Here is a 27,911-nt window from a genome sequence, read left to right on the forward strand (position 1 = left end):
GTTGATGAGCCTAATCTGGGCACAAAACAGTTAAAAGTTTTCAACACAGACACAAACAGCCTTAGAATGGTACCATCCAATCCTAATAGCAACGATCAGAGTATACTGTTATGAATAGCGCTGTGATTAGGATAAAGGTCTGAAAATTTCTTTGTTTCCCACCTGAAAGTCACCTAATCAATCTACCAGTGGCTGTTTGAATTAGTTCATGGATAAGAGACAAGATGATCCTCAAACTAATCAAACAAAGGTCTTCGTACAGAAGAACAAATCTTCCATTCGGAGAACAGCTTGTGGAAGCCTATAAAGTGGCTCAGGAAACCTTTAAAGCTTCACAATCATGAACCAGGGGATACAAAGTAAACCATTGAAAGTACAATTTAATGGTTCACATAAGGCAGTCAAGATCATTAGTAAAGCAAATTATTCAACTTGTACTTCAGCTCGCCAGAAAGAGCAATCTGTTGAATATGTTAAAATAGTACCGTTACCAGGGTGGAGGATACACACACGTGTCAGGTAGTTAGGACAATTGTGGGTGAAAAGCAGAGTGAGAATGAGAGAGGAAGAAATCGGAATAATTTCTAAACTGAACATTACTGTCCAGTAAGTTAACAATGGACTAATCAGAACATTAGATTAGATTACTTACAGTGTGGAAACAGGCCCTTCGGCCCAACAAGTCCACACCGACCCGCCGAAGCGCAACCCAGCCATACCCCTACATTTGCCCCTTACCTAACACTACGGGCAATTTAGCATGGGCAATTCACCTGACCCACACATCTTTGGATTGTGGGAGGAAACCGGAGCACCCGGAGGAAACCCACGCAGATACGTGGGTTATATTCCCATAGAAATTAATACCCGTGCTTTGGTGCATTTGTATGGTCTCATTAAACTGTGTTGCTATTTCAATGATTTGCGCATCAGTTTCCCTGAATCGCTTTTCTTCTGTCGCTCATTTAGACACCTGCTTTCCAAGCAGCAAGTTGCCTCCTCATTCCTCTGTTCAAATGCATCACCCCATACTTAGCTATATTAGACAGATCAATGCTTTTCTCTGGTGTATACCCGTAGTTCCGGGCTGTGAAATAAGTGCAGACATAGGGATGGTTTTGAGAATGGTGGTCGCTGGTTTCGAAGAAGCAGGTGACACATTGCCGAGGCTGACGAATGTCTGCTTAAGGCCCACATTCCCAGCCTGTGAGGTGGTGATGATAGTGGCAGGCTTCCCATCTGCTGAAGTAACAAGTTTCAAAATGGTAGCTCCTGGAGGCAGTTGACCTTTGGTCTGATGAATTAAAAAAATAAACCTATTAGCTATATTGCAGAACAAATCCAATTCCTCAATATCATTTGCAATCTGGACAATCACGCCTCTCACAGAAGCCTGACAATGCGTGAAAAGGAATCTTATTTAAGTTTTAAAATAAAATCTCCACTAATATATGAAACAGGATTGAGAGAACAGCTGTAATAGTTAACTTCTGACAAAACTTTTTTTTTGCAGTCAGCCAAAACACCATAAAATTTATTTGTTTGTAACACATGCATTTCAGCAAACATGCTGGGCATTAGTTAGGTTCTATTACTTTACACAGAGGATGGTAGGTGCTGGAACATGTTGTCAGCAGAGGTAGTAGAGGCAGGCTTGGTGGATTCATTCAAGGAGCGTCTGAAGAGATGCAGGAGGTGGTGGGGAGCAGAGGGATACAGGTGATTATGAATTGGGCAGTAGGTTTAGACAGTGATTTGGATTGGCTCAGGCTTGAAGAGCCGAAGGGCTTGTTCCTGGGTTGTAAATTTTCTTTGTTCTTTGTATATACAAGCTTTACACTTGATGCGTAACTTGAGAATAATCTGGATAGGTCTATAGCAGCATATTTGAAAGTAGGGTTTACACAGTCCTTTCAGGAATCTCATGCAAGTCATAAGACAATTCAATTTCTCATCATGAATTGGCTCAGTGCTCGTATTAATTGAACTGTTGTTCTGAAACAAACGGATTTTCTTGGAAGCAAGGCAAGTTTCTTTCTGAAACAAACAGAAATGGATTAGCTCTCGAAGCGTGGGTGGAGATGGCTGGCATCATAGCTGCTTGCCAATGTCACATCCAATTGGTCAATAAATCTCAGTGAAGAGAAATGGGGATGGCTGGGAGGCCAAGGGAATGCATGAATCTGTGGCACCCAAGGCTCATGGAAAAGCCCACAAATGAAAGAAGTTTGATACCTTAAGAGTTGCGAGTTGTAATTACTCAATACCATTCAAGGGACATGCAAATCCACTTATTTTAGTGCACTTTCATGATACGCAACCATACAAAATTGATGGCAAGGAAAAGACCAGATGATCCATCAAACCCGTTGCTTGTTTCACTCAAGTTGACATAGCTTCTACCTCTATTATAAATAATGTTTTCCAGTAAAGGCCATTTTAAAAAGCATAATGTTAACCTGTAGAACACATTAGCAATGTCACGAAATGCTAACCTGGAAGATCTGTGTAAGTGGCCCAGTGGAGCCTGGGTTTGAGATGGTGGCCTGTTGCCCTGGTTTAGCCTGCAGGGTGAGCACTTTTCCCAGATTGGAAATCTAGGATACGAGGAAAACTGTAACATTAGTAAAATACTGGAGAAATCATTACATCAACCACCCAAAAGACATTTAATTGTAATAAATACCAAGTCTCACCTACAGTGCTTTTCATCTTTGCGTTACTTTCCTTTATAATTACCAATGCAGACTTTACCTGACCTTCCCCATGTTAAGCCACCACAAACTGCATAAGTAATTTTACCTTAGTGAAATGTGGTCTAAATACTCACGTGTTAAATATTTCTCAGCATAAATTCTGCGACTCAATTCTAGGACTATTGTTGTGCAGTCACATGTACACTACCAGGTCACCAAATTAAAAAGCAATGTATTTTGTTTCCTAAATTTGTGCAGCACAATGGTTGCAGTTGCTCCCTGACTCCCATTCCTCCTGGTAGCAGAAAATCTTATTGGATTAAAATGTCACTGGCACTATACCTAAATAATTACAGTTCACTAATCAAAGAAAAGTCAGTACCAACAAGCTATTCTATGGTCAACTGCATCACAGTGAAGTCAACTAATTGCTCCTCTTGCATTGCACAATGAGTTAGAAGCAGGAATCCTGGATATTTTATGAATTTAGCTGACCACATGACAACCTCTACCATAATGTCACCAATGCTGAAAATGTGTTGCTGGAAAAGCGCAGCAGGTCAGGCAACATCCAAAGAACAGGAAATTCGACGTTTCGGGCATAAGCCCTTCTTCAGGAATAAGCCATTCCTGAAGGGCTCATGCCCGAAACGTCGAATTTCCTGTTCCTTGGATGCTGCCTGACCTGCTGCGCTTTTCCAGCAACACATTTTCAGCTCTGATCTCCAGCATCTGCAGACCTCACTTTCTCCTCGATAATGTCACCAATGACAAATTTAATCTGGGAAGCAAACGTGAAACTTTCCTGGTCTTCTGCTCGGTTCATGCTGAGGACAGCCTTACCTCCCTCAACCTTTCTTCAAAAGGCATGCCCTCCAGTCCAGGCAGCATTCTGGTAAATCTACTCTGCACCCTTTCCAAAGTTTTTATATCTTTTCTACAATCAGGTGACTAGAACTGAACACAATATTCAAAGTGTGGTCTATCCAGGGCTTTATAGAGCTGGAGCATAACCTCGCGGCTCTTAAACTCAACCCCCCCCCAGCTAATGAAAGCCAACACACCATATGCCTTTTGAATAACCCTGCCAGCTTGGGTGGCAACTTTGAGGGATCTATGGACCTGCACCCAAAGATGTCCTCTGTTCCTCCATACTGCCAAGAATGCTGCGTTTAACCTTGTAATATGCATTCAAATTCGACCTTCCAAAGTGAAGCACTTCACATTTTTCCAGGTTGAACTCCATCTGCCATTTCTCAGGCCAGCTCTGCATCCTGTCAATGTCCTGTTGCATATCCACCATTCCAACAACCTTCGTGTCATTGGCAAACTTACTAACCCAACCTTCCACTTCCTCATCCAAGCCATTTATAAAAATCACAAAGAGCAGACATTCCAGAACAGATCTCTGCAGAACACCATTGGTCACCGAGCTCCAAGCTGAATACTTTCCATCAAATACCACCCTCTGTCTTCTATGGGCCAGCCAATTCTGTAAACACACAGCCATATTTCTCTATACCCCATGCCTCCTCACTTTCTGAATGAGCCTACCATGGGGAACCTTATCAAATGCCTTGCTAAAATCCACATACACCACATCCACTGCTCTACCCTCAATGTGTTTTGTTACATCCTCAAAGAATTCTGTAAAGCTTGAGAGGCATGACCTGCCCCTCACAAGGCCATGCTGACTATCTCTAATCAAACTATGCTTTTCCAAATAATCATAAATCCTGATCTCAGAATCCTCTCCAATAATTTGCCCAACACCAACACAAGACTGACTGGTCTGTAATTCTGAAGACTGAACAAGGGAATAATATTTGCCACCCTCCAATCATCTGGTACTACTCCAGTGTACAGTGAGGACACTAAAGATCATTGCCAAAGGTGCAGCAATCTCTTCCCTCGCTTCCTGTAGTGACCTTGGGTATACCCGGTCTGGCCCAGGTGACTCCTCTATTCTCATGTTCTTCAAAATGTTCAGCACATGTTCCTTCTTAACATCAGCATGTTTCATACTGTTCTCACAAACAAGGGCGCTCGCACGAGTGAATACTGAAGCAAAGTATTCATTAAGGGCCTCCCCAACCTATTCTGACTCCAGGTGCAAGTTCCCTCCACTATCCTTGATCAGCCCTACCCTCACTCTGGCCAACTTCTTGTTCCTCACGTAAGTGTAGAATGCTTGGAGTTTTCCTTAATCCTACCCTCCAAGGTTTCTTCACGCCCACTTCTAGCTCTTCCAAGTCCATTCTCCAGTTCCTTCCTGGCTACCTTGTAACTCTCTGGAGACCTGTCTGATCCTTGCTTCCTCAAACTTAAGCTTCCTCCTTCCCTTGAACACAGAACATAAAACATTACAGTGCAGTATAGGTCCTTTGGCCTTCGATGTTGCGCCAACCTGTGGAACTAATCTGAAGCCCATCTATCCTACACTATTCCATTTTCATCCATATGTCTATCCAATGACCATTTAAATGCCCTTAAAGTTGCCGAGTCTATTACTGTTGCAGGCAGGGCATTCCATACCCCTACTACTACTGAGTAAAGAAACTATCTCTGACATCTGTCTGATATCTATCACCTCTCAGTTTAAAGCTCCCCTCGTGCTAGCTATCACCATCTGAGGAAAAAAGCTATCGCTATCCTATCCCTCTGATTATCTTATGTCTCAATTAAGTCACCTCTCAACCTCCTTCTTTCTAATGAAAACAGCCTCAAGTCACTCAGCCCGTTCCTCCATACGAGGCAACATCCTAGTAAATCTCCTCTGAACCCTTTCCAAGGCTTTGTTCTAGAATGCGGTGACTAGATCTGTACGCAATACTCCAAGTGTGACCGCACCAGAGTTTTGCACAGCTGCAGCATGACCTTGTGGCCTAAAAACCAATCCTTCTACCAATAAAAGCTAACACACTGGACGCCTTAACAATCCTAGCAATGTTCAGGGATCTGTGTACACGGACACAGAGATCTCTCTGCTCATCTACACTACTGAGAATCTTACCATTAGCCCAGTACTCTGCATTCCTGTTGCTCGTTCCAAGATGGATCACCTCAGCCTTTTCCGCATTAAACTCCTTTTGCCACCTCTCAGCCCAGCCCAGCCCAGCCCCGCAGCTTATCTATGTCCCTCTGTAACCTGGAACATCCTTCAGCATTATCCACAACCCCACTGACTTTAGTGTCACCTGCAAATTTAGTAACCCATCTTTCTATGCCCTCATCTGTGCCATTTATAAAAACGACAAACAGCGGTGGACCCAAATCAGATCCTTGCAGTACACCACTCTTTCAATTGACGTGGCAGGGCACTTGGTTCAAGAGCAACTCGATGGGCAACAAATGATGGTCTTGCCAGTGACACACTCATCCCATGAAAGCAAATTAAAACAAAAGTGAAAAAAAATTGATCTTCAGCACTGGCTTTAACATTTCAGTCAAAATTCTGGAACTTGCTCTCTAAAAGCACCAAGTGTATTCACCATATGGACTGCAATGGTTCGAGTTTACCACCACCTTCTCAAGACTATTTACAGAAAGGCAATAAATGTTGGGCTCGCCAGCAGTTCCCACATTTCATGCATGAATAAGCAAATAATCAGTTCAACTCTCTCTACACAGTAAAAAGAAAGAAAAGATATTGACATGAAATATTGATTTTGTTGCTGTTGGCACAGAGGCTGCCAGATGTACTGAACATTTGCAGCACCTGCCATTTTATAGGAAAATCTCTCCAATTAAGTTGACATTGGGAATCTGGAACTCAGTAACCTACAGGGGTAGTAGACACAGGAAGTTTCTAACATTTAAGTAGTATTTAGATATGATCTTGTGATGCCACAGTGTACAAGGCTATGGGCCAAGTGCTGGAAAATGGGATTAGAATCATTAGGTTCTCTTATTCTTCTACAATTCTTTTAAATGCCTGTGAATATAGAATGTTGGGGAGGGTCTCATACAAACTATAAAATTCTAACACGGTTAGACTGGATAAACGAAAGTAGGATGTTCTTAATGACTGAGGAATCCAAAACCAGGGATCACAGCTTAAGGATATGGGTTGGCCATTCAGGACAGAGATAAGGAATGACATCTTCAGCAAAAGTGTGGTGAGCCTAGGTAACTGTCTGCCACAATTAATATCAATGTTGAATATTTTCAAGAAGGAGATAGATGTACTACATAGAGCTAAAAGGATCAAAGGGTTTGAGGCAAAAGCCAAACAAGGTACCGATTAAGTCAACCAACCATGGTCATATTAAAATGGTGGGGCAGACTCAAAAATCCCAAATGGCCTACTCCTGTGCCCATTTTCAGTTTCTGTAGAGTATTATGTATGGTTCTGGATGTTACACTACAGGAAGGATGTGAATGCATTGAGAGGAGGCTTACAAGAATATAAATGATACAGACATGATGCACCAAACGACACCACAACAATTCTGGGACTTGGGAAATGTATTGAAAGATTTGACAATAATTCTGAAGCTTACAAAAAGAACACTTTAAAGCAACACAAAAATGGTTCAGAAAAAGATTTAAGGTTGAGGAGACTGGCTTGAATTAAAAGGAGAGGCTGGATAGAATGGGACATTTTTGCACTGGAGCAGGGCTGAGGTGATTCTAGAGGTTTATACCGAAGGGTCTGTTTCTGCGCTGTACGTCTATTTCTCTATGAGGAGCACAGATAAGGTGAATAGCAAACATCCTTCCCTAGGGTAGGGGAGTGCAAAGTTAGGGGGATATTTTAAAGGGGAGAGAAGAGAGATTTGAAAGGGGCCTAAGGGACATCCTTCTCACAAAGAAGATGGTTCATATGTGGAATAAACTGCTAGAGGAAGTGGTAGATGCAGATACAGTTACAATATTTAAAAAATATTGCGACAGATGTATGAATATGAAAGTATAGAGGGACTAGTTTAGTTTGGAAAACTTGATCAGAGGATGAGTTGGACCTTAGGGTCTGTTTCTGTGCTGTATGACTTGATGGCTGTTCAAATATCTGATTTTGAAATTTGCCATTTTAAAAGGACTTGCCCTGTAGTAATACATTTTTGGAGATCATCACCCTTTGCGTAGAATCTCATTTCTCACATGAATTTTGTATCCAGAGATGAAAGTGACTTCCTTAGGGGGCAGCTAATTGGAGATATACTCAGGAATATTTTCCTATTAAAATTCACGCAAACATCCCTTGAACAGGTTAAAGAAACCTCAATCACTACTTTTGACTGCAGGATAAGTTCAGAGAGGGAGAGGATCAGTCTTTTCCCATACTATGAAATGGTCTGTTGACACGCACCAAGTTGAATAAGTAATCATGGCTGCTTGGGCGAGGTGTAATAAAAGTAACTCTATAGATAAAACCAACAATAGTACAGTAGTGTCCAGCTCTTATCACTACACATTGGAAGGATGACAGAGTGCAAAGCAAATTTTCCAACCAGCTCCAGTGATGCAGTATTTTATTTACAAGGTTAGGTTGGAGAAGATTGGGTTATTTTCTTGGAGCTAAGGAGATTGATAGGTGATTTGATAGAAGTGTTCAATTTTATAGTCAGGTTCAGATAAGGTAGGCAGAAGTTGTATCCATCAAGTTATGTCACAAAGAATTGAAAGGACAGATTTACGGTTTTGGGCAAGAAATAAGGAGGATGTGAGGGAAAGCCTTTTATGCGGTACACAGTAAAGGCTGGGAACTCACTCATGTTGAAGTCACTGGAAGCAGAGACAATGATTTTAAAAAGAAATTTGACGTGTACTTGAGAGAAATAACCTTGCAGCGTTCGGCGGATAGATCGGGAAATGAGACTGCTTGGATTGTACTACAGAGACCTAGCATGGACTTGATAGGCCTAATGTCATCTTGACTCTTTCCCTCCCGAAATAGTGATTCAAGGAACTGTTGACACAGAATGTAAAAATAACACAGGTCAGAAGATAAAGTACTGCCTGACTTCTGGATGTACAGCAAGGTCAGAAAATGCATTAAGCAGCACCAAACCTTAGTCTCAATATGCAGCAACAGCATATATGCAAGGACTAGTTCTAAAGGACTTTCAAAGCCTCCCATTTTGTACTCCTTTAAACAGGTGAGAGTAAAGGCTCATGATTTAAACTTTCAGAAAGCACAAGGTAATATCTTATTCTTCTATCCATAACAGAACATTCAGGAACTCATCAATTTTGGAGCTGCTAAAGTAAACAGGAACACAATTGAATGTTGACATCCTTACCAATGTGCTTCCTCCAGCCATGGAGATAGGGCTCTTGACTAGTGTAATTGTTTTTGTGACCCCACCTACTACAGTGGTCACCACTTGTGCCTGCTGAGCCACAGTGACTGTTCCTGATTTGTGCACTGTGATGATGGGTCTAGCTGAAGCAGTGGAAGTGGCAGCATGGGTCGGTGTCACTAACTGGGCAGCAGCCGTCTTCAACATGGAGGTCGCCGGTGTGTTGACCTGGAAGACATGCAAACCAAGTTGTGCGATAAACGGTAATAAGAAGATATTATGGTCAAAGGATTTTTGATAACACACAGTGGCACAACCACTTCCATAATAAAGCCCAACAGCATCCCCCCCCCCAAAAAAAAGCAGTCAGGTCCAGCGTAACACAGACCCATGTTTGCTACCCGGGTTGTTCAGAAATTGGTGGATGGTCAAATTTATTTTAACTCATTTCACTCCTGGAACTGTGATATATCTACGAAACTATAACACTGAGTTTGCGTTGTGCAAAGTTGTTGAGGGGGTAAGGGATGGCAGTAGAAATATAACAAGTTAATGTAACATGTCCAAGTTTTCAAACGGCAGTATAGTGAGAGAAGACTGGGAATGCAGTGAGCGTGTGATAAGTGCCTGGTTCAAACTCGACCAAGCAGTTAATGCTTCAATCTTAGCTTTTTTTTCTCCATTTTCAGAAAGTGGCCATCACTGTAAAGTGAGCATTTATTGACGGCTCCAACAGGCCTTCTGAATTTGCATAGCTTGTGTGGTGCTCAGCTGTAAATCTAGTCAGTTGTTTTTTGTTCTGTTTTATGGGAGGTCAAAATCCTCTCTGCTTCTAAACACTTTATTGGCCAATATAAAGACAACTATGACCATGGAAACAGAATCCACGGTCACTGTTAACCAGTCTGCAAATCCTACTTTACACAACTCTCCAAAGAATAAGGTACAAAAAAAAAGTTATTCACAATGGCTTTTTGAAATGACATACCATGACTGATGGAGTGGCTACCTTCACAGTGGTTGTCAAGGTACTGACTCCGGGAGCAACTGCGATTGTTTTCACCACCGTTGTGCTAGGGTGAAGTCCAACTGAGGTAACTGCCGTGCTGGAAGGAATCTTCTGAGTAGCAGCAGCTGCTGCAGCTAAAGCTGCCATTCCACTCATCTGTGGGCTGGAAGTGAGTGCCTGGGAAAAGAATGGTTAAAATGAGTGGAATGTAATGCTCACCTCACAACACAAAATCAAACCTCCTTTCCACTTACAACAACTTCACAAAAATGAGTAAATAGGAAGGAGAGAGAACATCTTCTAAATCAAGTTTGTAAAGACAAACAAAAAATCTATAAGAAAGCTTTCAGTTGGTAGAGGTCCTGGATGCGTCCTCTGACTTCCCATGTTTCCCCTTTCTCTAAAGAGTGGAGACTAAACAGTACGGAGACAAAACAGAAACAAACAATAGGATATGCATAAAGTTCTTGATCTATAATGTACTCAGGAGATGGAATTGGTGGATGAAATTTAACACAAAAGAGCAAATAGATTTATCTCGTCTGAACAAATAATTTCCATTCCTGGCAAATCCTTGGAAGTTTCCTCTGTGACCTCTCTACTGCAATTTTTAAAAATTAAAATAATTGTGGAGGCTGATGTTATTGAATGGGCCAGTATATGTTGCCCATCCCAAATTTCCCTGGAGGTGATGGCACCTCCACAGACCATGTGGTACAGTCTGTTCAGAAGGGACTTTTGAGATTTTGGCCAAGTGACCCAACATTGGGAAAAATTAGATCTGTTGCAATAGAATTCCATGAGGAAGAACATTGTAGGATTTTGACCTAATGACACTGAAGGAATCTGATATATTTCAGAGTAAGGATGGTGAGTTGCTTGGAGGAAACCGTGGAAGTGGCATTTGCCTCCCTAATCCTTCCAGTCCATAGTGATCATGGATTTGAAAGGTGCTGTCTAAAAAGCCTTAGTGAATTTCTGCAGTGCACCTTGGAGATGGTGCACACTTCTGCCACATAATTCCAATTGCCACTTCGCTACTCTTCTTACCAGTCCTTTAATATTTTCCTGCAGTCTACAGTCTTTTCTTCCCAAGCTGAATTTCTATCTGCAAACCTTTTAAAATCATGCCCCCTCCATAGGTCAAATCATTGATATGTACCAGGAACAACGAGGAAGCCAGTACCAAACCCTAACAATGATCCGTGTAAACCCCAGAAAGACACTGTCCTCAATATTCCTCCTCATTACCTCCTCAGAAAATTCAACCAGTTCTTTAAACAGGAATGATTGAAGGAATATTTGATAGAAGTTCAAAAATAGATTATGAATCTCATGGAGTAAATAATGAGAACCAGTTTCCAGTACAATTTACAGAAACCAGATGGCAATTGGCAAAAGACCAGCAATGATACAAAGAAAAACACGCTGTGAATGCAGTACATGAAAAAGTTGGTGGAAACAGACACAGTAACAACATTTAAAAGGGATAAATACCTGAAGGGGAAAAAAAAATGAGTAGACCTATAGGGAAAGGGAACAGGAGTGGGATTAATTGCCAGATCTTTCGAAGAACTTGCACAGGCATCATAGGAGTTTTAGCTGGTTACCAGTTCAGAAGGCCATCACAGCTGGGGAGACACTGTTAGGCAATGTAACTGGAATAGTAATCCAGAGTCCCAGGTTAAGACTCTGGGGACATGGGATCAAATCATACCACAGGTGGAATTTAAGGATGATTAATTAATAAAATCGGAAACTGAAAGCTACTCTGACTAACGATGGCCTGTTGCATTAGATTAGATTCTCTACAATGTGGAAACAAGCCCTTCGGCCCATCAAGTCCACACCAACCCTTCGAAGAGTAACCCACCCAGACCCATTTCCCTCTAACTAATGCACCTAACACTATGGGAATTTAGCATGGCCAATTCACCTGATCTGCACATCTTTGGACTGTGGGAGGAAACCGGAGCACCCGGAGGAGACCCACGCAGACATGGGAAGAATGTCTGTGTGGAGTTTGCACAGTCACCCCAAGGCTGGAATCAAATCTGGGTCCCCAGCGCCGTGAGGCAGCAGTGCTAATCACAGAGCCACCGTGCTGCCCTTGATATGAATCTTGAATGATGGCGTAGAATTTCAGAAGAACAGCCAAGTTGGGGGAGTTGGCAGACAGGTGGCAGATGAAGCTCAATGTGGAGAAATATGAAGTACACCATTTTGGTAGTAAGAACATGGACACACAATTTTAAATGAAGTATCCCCTCAAGAGTTGTAAACAGGAGCACAGGGACCTGGGTGTATGTGTGCACAAGTCATTGAAAGTTGCAAGACAGGTTGAGAAAGCAATTAATAAAGCATACAGTATCTTTTAAATAGCTTTATCAAAGGCGGATAAAGTACAAGAGCGGAGAGGTCACTTGACATTAGGACTACTTACGCTGAAGAGAATGAATTTGACAGGAGATTTGATGGAATTATTCAAAACAATGAACAGAGTAGATGGGGAGAAATTGCTCCCACTAATAAAGAGGGCGAGGCATAGATTGAAGTAACCGGCGCAAGCAGCAAACAAACAAAAAAAAAGTGCCATCAGGAAAACACTTTTTCATACTAAAATGGTTAAGCCTGCAATGCACTGCCTAATGTGCAGCTCGATTGTAATATTCTAAAAGGAAACTAGACTGTCATTCAAGAAAGAAAGAACATGCAGAGATTTGGGGAGAAAGCAGGAGAATGGCACTAAGTGAATTGCTCATTCTGGCAGCCAATGCAAACATAATGCACTGTAAAAATTCTGAGATTCTATAACTGATATTCTATGATCAATTGTCATTAAAAAAAAATCCAGTTACTCACAATCTTTCAGGAGGGAAATGTACAGTCCTTACCTGACCCTCAACTGCTCTCTGAAATGGCATCCCACCAAATCAATTGGTCTAAGAGCAATTTGCAATAGGTCACAAATGCTAACGACAGGAATGCTCCATGAAAGAATAAAAGATAAGTCCGCAAGATATAGCCTGTCATTCATATATTTCTAATACAAGATTATTTTAATAACTGCTCCCATTTTCTTAGTCAGAGGGGCTCATTGATATACACGACTGACTGTATATCAGAGGTCTACCAGCTTATCATCCACCATTCCCAGGCAATAGGACTTTGCCTAAACTCACTTGATAAGACTCAGTGCTACCCACCATAAGCTCTCCCTCCATCGGCCACTGTTATTCAGTTTTAACCGATCATCTCGTCTGGATCCACGTTTTGCTTTATACTTGTCTCTTTGTTACCCTTTCCCCTACCTTATTCCATCATCCCTTTTGTCATTTAATCGCTTCTGTCCTCTATCCTGTCACTGGCTTTTCCCATTATCTCCTGCCATTAGCTCTATGTGTTTCTACTTAAAACCTAACATCTCAAATATGGTGCACCGAAAGACAATTATTTTATAAAATATGGCAGCCCTTTTTGAATTATACAAATGCAGATATTTCGGCTATCCTAACAAGGGCTTTTATTTAGTGAAGATTTCAGACCGGGCTGCTCCGTGGCCCCTTGGGAGAGGAATCCTGCGCGAATACGGGTTTTATTATATTTGATGTTTATACATTCCGAGCATGTAAGAGACTTAGGTATACACTCTGGTTAGTTATAGGTTAGATTAGTAGAAAGTTGAGTTTTTTTTTCTTTCTTTTTTCGTTTCTTTTTTTCTTTTTTTGTTTTCTTTCTTTGTTAAATTATGACTATTGTATATATGATTTAATTGTACATCAATGTTTGTATTTGAGTGTTTTGTTTATTTTTGTAAATTTGCAAAAATGTTAAATTTCAATAAAAATATCTACAAAAAAAAACCTAACATCTTCCAGGTTTGATGAAAGGTCATCAATTCAGAACAAATCTGTAACTTTTTAAATCGAGTTGTTGAGTCATAGAGCTGTTCAGCACGGAAACATGACCATTTGGCCCACTTCCTATGGAGATACTGAATAACATGCTGAATACTTCCTCCAGCATTCCTTTTTCATTCTTGTAACAATTATTAGATAGTAAGTAATGATATGTATGCTGCTTGATCTTCTTCCCCTTTGTCTCACCCAGGCTAAATTTACAAATTAATATCTGTCAATTGAATGGAGAACAGGGCAGGGACTTTGAGTACATGCAAAATTCTCAGATTAATGGTTTACTGAAATATCCACAAAACATTTTTCTGGTGTAATGTTCCAAAATAAAAATTACACAGCCTGGAATGTTGACCATTAAACCAAAAGCTTTGTTTATATAAAGTGGCAGCTGGAGTTAGTATCCTGATTAATTTAAGTTGCATCAACAGTTACCCATGCTGAAAAGTTTGACCAGAAATTAGAGCTTTGGGACAAACATAAGAGATAATTTATAATTCTGCACCTGCAAAACAGTTCACTGAAGACTTTACTCTTCAAAAACCACAACATAAAAAACTTACAGTTCCTGCTGCAGTCTGTGCTGGCATCACCATGCGAACACCTGGTGGAAGGGCTGCCACAGTATTGGGTGTTTTGCTCTGAGGTGCAGCTTGCCGTTGTACAGTGATGAGGGGTGCTGCTGAAGCTGCTGACGCAACCGCTGGCTGCCCTGTTGTGGCTCTGATCATCGGTGAGGCTATGTTGAGAGATCAATTAAACGTCAGTCCAAAGAAACCAGTTAACCTCAAAAGTGAAAAACATGTATTTTTATTGTGCTTTCTTATGCTCAAGAACATCCTAAAGCATTCTACAGTTAATGAGGTACTGTTTGGAATTGATGATGTAGCTGTAACGTAGAAGTCAATTTGCTCACAGAATAGGGGTAAATGTAGGGGAATGGGTCGGTGTGGACTTGTTGGGCCGAAGGGCCTGTTTCCACACTGTAGGTAATCTAATCTAATCTTCACAGACAACAATACGATCACAATCAGACCATTTCTTTTCTCGATTTAGGCTTAAAATTGATCAGTACATTGATAAGGACTCACTGCTCCTCTGAGAAGACTTATGAGATGTCTTGTGTAAGTGGCATCTTGCGACAGTGGAGCTATCCCCCAGTAGTACACTGGCACGTTCATCTTAAATGTTGCACTTTGAATTAAGAACTGCTTTTGAACCACAGCTGACACTTTGTTGCATTTTAACCTCACAAATCTCTTGGGGAAACACAAGGAACTTTCCAATCCTTATGAAACGTTTTGTTAGCTTTGCCATTATTCTGCATAAATCTAAGGTTACGTATTTTCACTAATTTGAGTTAGAGGCAAAGGTTGGAGATAAAGGAAAAGAGAACAATGCCTCATTTTTGTAGCATCATCATATTCTTAAGATGTCCCAAAGCACTTCTCATGAATGGATGATCTCTGGGGTGTAATCACTATTGATCTACGGGCAAATACACACTTTAGCAAGGTTCTACAAATAGCAAGCAATAAAGACATCTAATGGCCCATTATTGTTGCTAATGGTGCAGGGACCTCCAGGTGAATTCCTGTTCATTAAAAGCTGCAGGAAATATGTTCCATCTCTGATGGCACTCAGTGCCCAAGGGTTTCTTTTGACCATGTTCAGTTAAACTTCTGCTCTGTATTGCTCTATATCACTATCCTGATCTCACCTGAAGGCAATATTGGACAAGTCAGATCTCAGAGTGAAACCTGGTTTGATAAGACAAGAGCTTTATTTTTGCAGTTTGGTTACTGTCGTGGTTATATATTCATACCGATTTGGCCATGTCTTTTAACAAAAGGACACAGGCTATTACATAAAAAGAAAACTAAAACAGCTCCATACATATTATATAAATTGATAATAAAACATTAACAATTAGAAAAATCTTAACATAAATAGCAAAAAGAAAAATTCAAATCTTTTTCCCTTTACACAGATACTCAATCACAGTGAAGCATCATTCCCATTTTAACTTGAAGATTTCTGATTCAACCCACTCTTTCCAACTCTGACTGCTCAGAGACTTCTACAAACCTCTGCATGTCTTTGGACTGCGGGAGAAAACTGGAGCATCCGGAGGAAACTCACGCAGACACGGGGAGGATGTACAAACTCCACACAGACAGTCCCCAGAGGCTGGAATTGAACCTGGGTCCCTGATGCTGAGAGGTAGCAGTGCTCACCACTGAGTCACTGCGCCGCCGTGCGAAGAGAAAGCAGAGTTAAGCTTTCAGGTCCAAGGTGACCTACTGAGTTTCTCTAGCACAATTTCTATTTTTGCTTTAAATAGCAAGTTTTATTTAGGGGAGTTTACTAAAGAGGTCTGGGGAATTTTTCTTTTATTCTGATTAGTAGTACAAGAGAATCAATTGCCAATTTGGTAACGGAACCAACACATTCATACCAATGGTGTGATTGGAACAATAATCAACACATTGCTCCTGTCAGTGAGAACATTGACTAGAATTAGTTGAGTGGGGTCATGTATCTTTTTTGTCAAGATGCTTCCATTCTCAACCATCAGCTTTAAAAATAGTTGTGCCATGGATTGGTAGAAGTGGAAGTGCAATACTGACTTTGATGAGCAATGAGCCAACAGTCAACCTCTTTAACCCAATGCAATTTAAAGAAACAGCAAACAATGACAAAGAATTCAGGTGAATTACAGTCAAATTAGAGAAGAAAAATATTAAGGATTAAGGGAGTGTTAAAAGGCACTAAGGAAAAATTGAGTTGCTGGCTTCAATACGTTCTCAGGGTTTGATAGATTTGAAACAAATAATTGAAATGCCAGCCCACACATTCTTTGTGGGGAGTTAATTTGCTTTAAACAGCACAATTATAGAAATTTCTAGAAACGCATGGGTGAGCATGAAGGCACAATGCCATTTTTACTAGGGTTACAACAATTTGTACATCTACACTAGGAATAGCTTAGTTCCTTACACACTAATAGCAAGTATTTTAAATTCACTGCGGTGTGTCAGAAAAGGCAACTCTTGCACATCATCATACACGTGCACAAAGATGAGCGAGTTCACTTGGCTGGATTGAATGCCTATCGTGCGATACACAGTGTTGTCACCATGAAGGGTCCACTTCCCATACCAATTGAGGTCACCTTGAGGGGTCCACCTTCTCGTCCTCACCTTTCACTGGAGACGCAGTGACCCTCAAGTTATGTACCACCAGTTGTCTCCCCAATGTGAGAGCGGGCCTCTGGGACTAAAGGGTGACTTTAACACGTACAAAGATTTCACTAGTGCTTTTTTCTACCAAATAAAGTTAGAAGTATCTTACCTGGCCCACGTGGAGAAGCTGCCGCCGTGGGAATCCGGACTACAGAAGGTGATGTTGCACTGGTGGTTAGGGATGCAGCCTGTGTTCCCAGAGCAGGGGTCGTCTGTGTAACAAAGCGGACTCCTGATTGTACTGGAGAAGGCGATACTGATGCTGCTGCCGCAGGAGCGGGACTACAGGATGGCCGGATGCCCGTAACTGCAGAGCTTGGCAAAGGAGTAACAGCAGCAGTGACCGTTGGAACATCGTATTTCTGAAGCTGAAGCAAGTAGCTGTCGGCAGTGGAGACCAACCCCCAGCTGACCTCAAGTGAGTTGGTACTTGCTCGAACCAGTTGGACTTTGCCAGGAGCAGGTGGCTTTTCTATGAAGGAAAAAAATGGAAAATTTATTTTCCCTAGAAGTAGGTACAGTTAGAATGGGAGATAAGATAGTAGTTAAGATGGATGGGCCATTTGATCAATCTAGCTCACCCTTCCACCCAAAACAGCATGCTGCTTTAGAGTTTTTGAGCCCACTATCTTTTCATGTATTGCTGTCAATATTGAATGATGTTTCCTGTCTTTGGATTTGCAAGATGTGAATCAATAACTTACTAGGAGAAAGTGAGGACTGCAGATCAGAGCTGAAAAATATGTTGCTGGAAAAGTGCAGGAGGTCAGGCAGCATCCAACGAGCAGGAGAATCGACGTTTTGGGCATAAGCCCTTCTTCAGTCATTCCTGAAGAAGGGCTTATGCCCGAAACGTCAATTCTCCTGCTCCTTGGATGCTGCCTGACCTGCTGCACGTTTCCAGCAACACATTTTTCAGCATCAATAACTTACTCCCAAGTGTCTTGATCTACAGTGATGATTTCTTGCTTAGAATATTACGTAAGGAGACCATTTGCCTACCCTGAGTATGTACCAGCTTTCAAAACACTTCTTATTTAGTGCAGTTCAATTATTTCCAAGCATTTAACTAATACTCTTCAAAAGCTGCAATGGATTAATTTGACACAGTTTTTCAGGTAAGGCCCTCCATTTCCTAACAATCTAACACAATCCCTCCTAACCTCTCCCTTTGTTCTTTTGGTGATGCACTCAAATGTAATCCCTGAATAATGTAAATCAGCTATCCCCAACCCACTTAAATCATCAAAACCCTTATAAATTTTGAACATTTCTATCAGTTCTCTTTTTAACATTCATGGTTCAGTTGTGTTTTTCCATTTTAACCAAATGCCACTCAATCCTATCCTTAGCACCATCTTTGTGCCTTGGCAGTTTAATTGAAATAGAGGTCTAAAACTGGTCTCTCTCATAATTATGGTGTAATCAATCATTTGTAGAGCTTGTTATGGACCAGGCCTCTGAAGTTATTTTAAGGTAGCCTAGACCCTAACTTTTTGTTAATTTAAAGGTAGGTGTGAAGTGGGTGTTCCAGTCAAACCACTTAGCTTTAAACAAAACAGAATTGAAAAATGAACAAAATAAAAGAATAACATAACTATGGATTAACTTAACCAACTCGATACAGCATCTTAACTAATTAACTGTTCCAACATAATAATATCCCATAAACGCACCCCTTACCAAAAATTCAAAGACAGATTCTTACAGGCAGGAGGGAACAACATCGAGAGAGTGTCAGTTAGGAATCACCTACTGAAACTTGCAACTCTTTGGCACTTCAACATCTTGTGACTGCTACAGTTAAAAAAATCTAGAAAGTCCTGAACTGGGAGAACTGGCCCTCCCCTTCCATTGTTGGATTGTTTTATCTTTCTAGCTACCTAGACTGTTCTGCACCTCTGCCTTTACAACCTCTCCCAAACAAAAACCCAGGATAAAATAACATTTTTAAAGTGACAGCACCATCATATGCTTTAGTTCTACTTCTTCATTTTTATAAAAGGCAAGAACTTGAAACCATATAGTCCATTTCACAACTTCAGAATTTATCAAAGCATTGCACAGCCACTCAAGTCTAGCCACTGTGAAAACTACACCTTTTTAGAATCATACAGTACAGAAGAGACCCTTAGGCCCATTAAGTCTGTACTACGTGCTATACTAGTCCCACTTTCCAGCAGTAGGCCCATTGAATGCTATGACACTTCAAATGCTCATTCAAGTACTTTTGAAAAGGTTGTGAGGTTGCCCACCTCAACTATCCTTCCAGACAGTGCATTCCATACCACCACCTTCAAGTTCCCTCTAAATTTCCTGTCGCTCACTCTAAGATTATGTCCTATGTTTACTGACCCTCCAACTGAGGGAGAAAGTTGTTTTCTAATCGCGCTATGTCCTTCATAATCTCATATTGCTCTCACCATGAGTGTAGGCACAGAGCAAGCTTCTTCCATAGACAGAGATGATTTAGTTATGCAATCGGGACCAGTTTGGCATTTGTGTTTGTCATTTTTATAAATGACCTGGAGGAGGGGCTAGAAGGTTGGGTGAGTAAGTTTGCGGATGATACGAAAGTCGGTGGAGTTGTTGACAGTGAGGAAGGATGTGGCACGTTACAGCGGGATATAGATAAGCTGCAGAGCTGGGCAGAAAGGTGGCAAATGGAGTTCAATGTAGCTAAGTGTGAAGTGATTTACTTTGGTAAGAGTAACAAGAAGATGGGGTTTCTGGGCTAATGGTCGGATGCTTGGTAGTGTGGATGAGCAGGGGGATCTTGGTGTCCATGTACACAGATCTCTGAAAGTTGCCACCCAAGTAAATAGTGCTGTGAAGAAGGCAGATGGCATACTGGCTTTTATTGATAGAGGAAATGAGTTCCGGAGTCCTGAGGTCGTGTTGCAGTTGTATAAGACTCTGGTGTGGCTGCATCTGGAGTATTGTGTGCAGTTTTGGTTGCCATACTACAGGAAGGATGTGGAGACACTGGAACGGGTGCAGAGGAGGTTTACCAGGATGTTGCCTGGTATGGTAGGAAGATCGTATGAGGAAAGGCTGAGGCACTTGGGGCTGTTTTCATTGGAGAAAAGAAGGTTTAGGGGTGACTTGATAGAGGTGTACAAGATGATTAGGGGTTTAGATAAGGTTGACCATGAGAACCTTTTTCCACGTATGGAGTCAGCTATTACGAAGGGGCATAGCTTTAAATTAAGGGGAGGTAGGTATAGGACAGATGTTAGGGGTAGATTCTTTCCTCAGCGAGTCGTGAGTTCATGAAATGCCCTGCCAGTAGCAGTGGTGGACTCTCCCTCTTTCTGGGCATTTAAACGGGCATTGGATAGGCATATGGATGATAGTGGGCTAGTGTAGGTTAGGTGGGCTTGGGTCGGCGCAACATCGAGGGCCGAAGGGCCTGTACTGCGCTGTATTTTTCTATGTTCTATGCTCTAAGTTGTGGAGGCCTGTTTGTGTGTGAATAGCACACCAGAAACCTCCAGGCTGCAAAAAGAAATAGGTCTCTTTCCCTCTGCAGTAACATAACGAGAAACTTAAAAGAAAGCTAGCTATCCTCCTCCACCATTTGTTGGAATTGTTACATCTAACTAGATTCTGGAAAAAGAGAACAATTGGTGTGTCAAACACCCTGTGACTTAAAAAAAAATTAAAGAAGTTGAAAATAAGGAGACTGGAGATCAGAAGGACTTAGAAAGAACATAAGGAACACCTCGTCAAATCAGTGTATTGGAGCTATTGAGCTGTGTTTGCCCAGTACTTTTCCCTCCATCCATGCTTGTAAACCGCAACACATGCATGCAGTCAGACACAAACAGACAGTTTGCGTCTGACTGCATGCATGTGTTGCGGTTTATTAACTAAAACTCTAACCCGTTCTTAAAGTTACATGTTGACACTTCATATATGTTCATGTATATCCTGTGGTTAAAATTACTACTTTGCACCAAATACTAATTCATGTTAAGTACAGAACCATGGTCAGCATTTTCTGTAAAACTTAGTCCACGAGGTGGGCAAATTGTGGACTTTTAACTTTTGTGATGACCAAAAGAGTAGTTGGATGCTAAAATCAGCACACTTTCCCAAATGGGGCATGACACAATTGTCATCATAGAACAGTCAAAACGCATGCAAAGGATCAAAATTAGTAATGTGACAGTGATCAGGTAACCTGCTTTAACATAGTTGGTTGAAGGATGAATGTTGCTGAGCACACTAATATAGACTTATGCTCTCAATGGGATCTCTAAAATACCTTTTCAATCTTCTCTTCCATATTTTCATCTTTTCTAGTATGCAGTTTTACGTATAGCACTGTAAATAGATTTCCCTAAAATACACTTACCCGTTTCAAGATACCACAGGTCTTTACAACAGACTTGATTGTTCCAAGCTTTCCTGTAGCCATCTCGCCCACTCCACACGTACAGCCGTGTACTTATGGAAACTGAACAGTGACCAGCTCTTGCACGAGGAATACTATCTTCAAATGATTCTGTGGAGATCTGAGTCCAAGTCATTGTTTCTAGTTCAAGAAAGAAATGGGAGATCGATAGGTTCTTGAAGGCATGTTGGTGCAGAAAACACATTCACATGTCACGTTGTCCAAGGAATTATTTTGGGTTGCTGGCAGGGGTGGGGGGGGGGGGGGGGGGGGGGGGAGGTGGGGAGAGAGAAGGTGTAAGAAGGTGGCAATGATCTAAGGCGATGGTAAAGAACTAGTAAACTGCAGGCCCAAATTAATGCTGTGGGGGCACGAGTTCAAATCCCACCACAGCAGGTAGTGCAAATTAAGTTCAATTCATTAAGTTCTGAGGAAGGGTCACTCAACCTGAAACACTGATTTCTCTTCACAGATGCTGCTCGACCCACTGAGTTTTTCCAGAAATTTCTGTAAGTATGAATTTGAAGGCAGCCTCAATAATGGTGATCACAAAATAAACATAAAAGGTTGTAAAACCCCATCTGGTTCACAAATGACTTTAGGGAAGAAAATTTGCCATTTCTGGCAGGTATGAGTACAAAGGACTCCAGGAAGTTAGCAACTTTTGAGAAGATTTATAGCTCAGGTTGAGGTCCTGGATGTAAGTTTGCTCGCTGAGCTGGAAGGTTCGTTTTCAGACGTTTCGTCACCACACACGGTAACATAATCAGTGAGCCTCCGGTGAAGCACTGGCGTTAGTGACCACAATGCAGACATTTCATTGGAGAAATAAAGGAAAGGGAATGAGGATTCATTCAAAAAAAAAGTTTCTAATCTCACCCAGCACCGCCCTGCTCCCAAAGGTCAAGCTATTCAGGATAGTCGATACCTGAACCAGAGGGACACCAATATCCTGAGGGAAAATTTGCTTATGCTCTTGGAGGGAGTATTAATTAATTCAGCAGGGGATGGGAACCTGAATTGTTACTCCAGTGTACAGGGGGTTGAGAGTAGTGAGGTCATGAATAAGGTTTCAAGGTCGCAGGAACGTACTGGCAGACAGGAAGGTGGTTTGAAGTGTGTCTACTTAAACACCAGGAGCTTCCGGAATAAGGTGGTGAACTTGCAGCATGGGTTGGCACCTGGGATTTCAATATTGTGGCCATCTCAGAGACATGGACAGAGAAGGGACAGGAATGGTTGTTGCTGGATTCAGGGTTTAGATGTTTCACTAAGATCAGGGAAAGTGGTAAAAGGGGGGAGCTGTGGCATTGTTAGTCAAGGACAGTATTGCAGTGGCAGAAAGGATGTTTGAGGATTCATCTACCGAGGTATTATGGGCTAAGGTTAGAAACAGGAATGGAGAGGTCATCCTGTTGGGAGTTTTCTACAGGCCTCCAAATAGTTCCAGATTTGTAGAGGAAAGGATTGCAAAGACGATTCTGGATGGGAGCCAAAGTAACAAGGTAGTTGTTATGGGGGATTTTAACTTTTCAAATATTGACTGGAAACACCATAGTTTGAGTCAGTTTTTGTCCAATGTGTGCAGGATGGTTTCCTGACACAGAATGTAGATAGGCCAATAAGAGGAAAAACCACACTAAATTTGGTATTGGGTAATGAACCAGGCCAGATGTTAGATTTGGAAGTAGGTAAGCACTTAAGTGCTAGTGACCACAATTCAGTTATGTTTATATTAGTGACGGAAAGGGAAAGGTATATACTGCTGGGCAAGAGTTACAGCTGGAGGAAAGGCAATTATGTTGCGATTAGGCAAGATTTAGGATGCATAGGTTGGTGAAGGAAGCTGCAGGGGATGGGCACAATTGAAATATTCAGCTTGTTTAAGGAACAGCTGCTGTGTGTCCTTGATATGTACCTGTCAGGCAGGCAGAAAGTGGTTGAGTGAGGGAACCGTGGTTTACTAAAGAAGTTGAATCTCTTGTCTAGAGGAAGAAGCAGACTTACATAAAGATGAGACGTGAAGGTTCAGTTAGGGCACTTGAGAGTTACAAGTTAGCCAGGAAGGACCTAAAGAGACAGCTAAGAAGAGCCAGGAGGGGACATGAGAAGTCTTTGTCTGGTAGGATTAAGGAAAACCCTGAAGCTTTCTATAGGTATGTCAGGAATAAAAGAATGACTAGGGTAAGCTTTGGGTCGAGAGCGTAGTGCTGGAAAAGCACAGTAGGTCAGGCAACATCAGAGGAGCAGGAGAATTGACGTTTCGGGCATAAGCCCTGCATCAGGAATGAAGCTTAGGACCAGTCAAGGACAGTAGTGGGAAATTGTACTTGGAGTCCAAAGAGATAGAAGAGGCACTAAATGAATATTTTTTGTCAGTATTCACACAAGAAAAAGTCAATGTTGTTGAGGAGAAAACTGAAATACAGACTATTAGACTCAACGGGACTGAGGGTCATAAGGAGGTGTTAGCAATTCTGGAAAGTGTGAAAATAAATAAGTCCCCTTGTTCGGATGGGATTTATCCTAGGATTCTCTGGGAAGCGAGGGAAGCGATTGCAGAGCCTTTGGCTTTGGTCTTTATGCCATCATTGTCTACAGGAATTGTACCAGAAGACTGGAGGATAGCAAGTGTTGTCCCCTTGTTCAAGAAGGTGGGTAGAGACAACCCTGGTAGGTATAGACTAGTGAGCCTTATTTCTGTTGCGGGCAAAGTTTTGGAAAGGATTATTATAAGAGCTAGGATTTATAATCATCTAAAAAGGAATAATTTGATTACGGATAGTTGATATGGTTTTGTGAAGGGTAGGTCATGCTTCACAAGCCTCAGGTGACCAAACAGGTGGATGGGGGTACAGTGGTTGATATGGTGTATATGAATTTCAGTAAAGCATTTGATAAGGTTTCCCACGGTAGTCTATTCCACAAAATACGGAGGCATGGGATTGAGGGTGATTTAGCAGTTTCGTTCAGAAATTGGCTAGCTGAAAAAAGACAGAGGGTGGTGGTTGATAGGAAATATTCATCCTGGAGTTCAGTTACTAATGGTGTACCGCAAGGTTCGGTTTTGGGTCCATTGCTGTTTGTCATTTTTATTAATGACTTGGATGAGGGCTTAGAAGGATGAGTCAGTAAATTGGTGGATGACATAAAGTCGGTGGAGTTAAGGAAAGTGTGGAAGGATGTTGCAGGTTGTTGCATGATGGAGGGGGCCAGGACCTGCATGTCCTTGGGGGAGTGGAAGGGGGAGTTAAAGTGTTCGGCCACAGGGCAGTGGGGTTGCTTCGTGTGCGTGTCCCGGAGATGTTCTTGGAACTTTGCTTATCTCTTAATCGGGTATGTGGAACAATTCATCTTTCACAGCGACAATGGCACCATTCCCTACATTTTCCTTTGCTGCATTGTTGACTGTATTGGCGCTACCTTGTGCTCCCATGAGGAGGTCAAACAGTTCATAGACTTCATGAACACATTGCACCCTGACCTTAGTCAAGGCAAACTAATCTCGGACACCTCCCTCCCCATCTCCATCAACGGTGACTGACTCAACATGGACATCTTCTACAAACCCACCGACTCCCACAGCTACCTGGACTACACTCCTACCACCCTGCCTCTTGTAAAAACGTTATCCCTTATTCCTAATTCTTCTGCGTCAGCCCCCAGGAGGACCAATTCCACCACAGAACATACCAAATGGCCTCCTTCTTCAAAGACTGCAATTTCCCCTCCCATGTGGTTGATGATGCTCTCCAAGGGATCTCATCCACTTCCCACACCTCCACCCTCGAAACCCATCCATCCAACCGCAACAAGAACAAAACCTCCTTGGTCCTCACCTTCCACTCCACCAACCTCCGGATACATTGCATCATCCTCCGAAATTTTTGCCACCTACTAACAGATCCCACCACCAGTGATATAGTTCCCTCCCCACCACTATCTGCGTTCTGTAAAGACCATTCCCTCCGTAACTCTGTCGTCAGGTCCACATCTCCCCCTCCAACCAATCCACCCTCCCTTCCTCTTCTGGCACCTTCCCCTGCCACACAAGAATTGCAAAACCTTCGCCCACTCTTTCCCCCTCACCTCCATGCAAGGCCCCAAAGGAGCCTTCATATCCATTGGAGATTTACCTGCACTTCCATACAAGCCATTTACTGTATCTATTGCTCCTGATGTGGTCTCCTCTGCGTTGGGGAGACAGGACGCCTTCTTGCGGAACAGTTCAGAGAACATTTCTGGGACACACATGAAGCAACTTCACCAACCCGTGGCGGAACACTAATTCCCCTTCCTACTCCCCCAAGGACATGCAGGTCCTGGGCCTCCACCTTTGCCAAACCTTTACCAGATGCCACCTGGAGGAAGAACACCTTATCTTCCGGCTTGGGACTCTCCAACCACAAGGGATCAATGTGGATTCCATTTCCCCATCCCCCCCCCCCCCCCACCTTATCCCAGATCCAACCTTCCAACTAGGCACCGCCCTCTAGACTTGCCCTACCTGTCAATCTTCCTTCCCCAGCTATCCACTCCACCCTCCTCTCTGACCTATCACCTTCACCATCACGTTCATCTACCGATTGCACTCTCAGCTATCTTCGCCCAGCCCCAGCCCCCTTCCATTTATCTCTCAGCCCCCTTGGTCCACAAGCCTCATTCCTGATAAAGGACTAATGCCGAAACATCAATTGTCCTGCTCCTTAGATGCTGCCTGCCTGGCTGTCCTTTTCCAGCATCACACTCTCAAGAGAGATCTTGGTGTTCATGTGCATAGTTCCCTGAAAGTTGTCGCCCAGGTTGATAATGTTGTTAAGAAGGCTTACAGTGTGTTATTGAGTTTCAGAGTCATGAGGTCATGTTACAACTGTACAAAACTCTGGACTGGCTGCACTTGGAGTATCTGGTTGCCACGTTATAGGAAGGATGTGGAAGCATTGGAAAGGGTGCAGAGGGGATTTACCAGAATGTTGCCTGGTATGGAGGGAAGTCGGAGGGACTTTAGCTGTTTTCATTAGAAAGAGAAAGGTTAAGAGGTGACTTGATATGAAGATGTGAGTGTTCTTTGAAGGTACACTGAGTGCTGCAGAATTTACAAAGTAATATTTGATTAAGAACAAACAGCTCTTGCTGAGTTGCTCTGAGACAAAAAACATAAATTCGAATTTGGCCGATCAGTTTAAGTTATACCCCCAAAAATATCAAATTCCAATCCAATTTGAATTGAGTATATTGACAATCTTAAAAGCCAATGACTATCCAATGCTTTGGGGATACAAGACTGGGGAAAATTGAACAGTTTAGAGGAGAACTGCCAAGCCCAGTATATAAACAGAATGCTTGAAAATAGCTCTCTTCAAAGTACCTTTTCGATCAGTAACCTGTAACGCAGAAATTCCTAAGAAAACGATAAGACGACACAAGAAGATCTGAATAGAAACACGAAAGCTACCAGGTTTTGAGATAAGAAGTGTGGTTTTGTAAATCTTAATTGGGAGTTTTATTAGACTAGTATTATAGAAGGGAAGGCAAAAGACAGGTTACAGGAATAAATTGTAAACAGTGGTTAGTTTGTTATTCTCTGCTTTACTTTAAGAAATAAAGTTGTTACTTTTTACTTTAAACAGTTCTTGACCACTCAGATGTTTACAGATTATGGCACGGGATAAATCATTTCTGTGTTGCTGGTTTTAATATAAACAGGAGGGTTTGCCCAGTGTCGTCACACTTAATAGAGGCATACAAGATGATCAGAGGATTACATAGGATGGAGAAATGACAGCCTTTTTCCTCGGATGATGATGGCTAGCAAGAGGGGACAAAACTTTAAATTGAAGGGTGATAGATATAGGACAGATGTCAGAGGTAGGTTCTTTACTCAGAGTAGTAAGGGCACGGAATGTCCTCCCTGCAACAGTAGTAGACTCGCCAACATTAAAAGGGCATTTAAATGACCATTGGATAAACATATGGATGATAATGGAAGAGTGTAGGTTAGCTGGACTTTAGATTGGTTTCACAGGTTGGCGCAATATCGAAGACCGAAAGGCCTGTACTGCTCTGTAGTGTTCTATGTTCTTTTCAATCTCCAACGAATTGCAACTTGTATTCTTGCAGCAAAACAATTTAGACTTTGAATTAAATGTTTACTTTCAATTTACAGAAAAATTATCACGCTGCTTCACATAATCAGACAAAAATGGATTCTGAGGTAGAATGTGGGTGAAAGCTTTGTCAGAGAGATCTTGGGTAAGCAAAGGGAGGCTGGGGGTTTAAGTTAATTCTAGAGCATGGCATCTAGATGATTGAAGGGACAGCCACAGTGGTGGAGTGAAAAAAAATGGGGGCGGGGCACAGGCGGACAGATCTGAGAATTGCAGAGGTCACCTAGGTTATAGTG

At 42.1% G+C, this 27,911-nt stretch overlaps 1 protein-coding gene across 1 annotated transcript in view; it reads right to left on the minus strand.

Annotated features, from left to right (window-relative positions):
* LOC132822224 (host cell factor 1-like) overlaps nucleotides 1-27,911 on the minus strand; it is a 115,759-nt gene that overhangs the window by 43,801 nt on the left and 44,047 nt on the right. Inside the window, exons 7-13 of the mRNA XM_060835325.1 lie at nucleotides 21,470-21,649; nucleotides 17,219-17,581; nucleotides 14,428-14,603; nucleotides 9,930-10,127; nucleotides 8,942-9,169; nucleotides 2,496-2,597; nucleotides 1,075-1,294 (exon numbers count right to left, since the gene is read on the minus strand). Of these exons, the coding sequence (XP_060691308.1) occupies nucleotides 1,075-1,294; nucleotides 2,496-2,597; nucleotides 8,942-9,169; nucleotides 9,930-10,127; nucleotides 14,428-14,603; nucleotides 17,219-17,581; nucleotides 21,470-21,649 (1,467 nt within the window). The remainder of the gene's footprint in view (nucleotides 1-1,074; nucleotides 1,295-2,495; nucleotides 2,598-8,941; nucleotides 9,170-9,929; nucleotides 10,128-14,427; nucleotides 14,604-17,218; nucleotides 17,582-21,469; nucleotides 21,650-27,911) is intronic.

The sequence above is a fragment of the Hemiscyllium ocellatum genome, chromosome 14 (assembly GCF_020745735.1).
Source record: "Hemiscyllium ocellatum isolate sHemOce1 chromosome 14, sHemOce1.pat.X.cur, whole genome shotgun sequence".
Taxonomy (NCBI): domain Eukaryota; kingdom Metazoa; phylum Chordata; class Chondrichthyes; order Orectolobiformes; family Hemiscylliidae; genus Hemiscyllium; species Hemiscyllium ocellatum.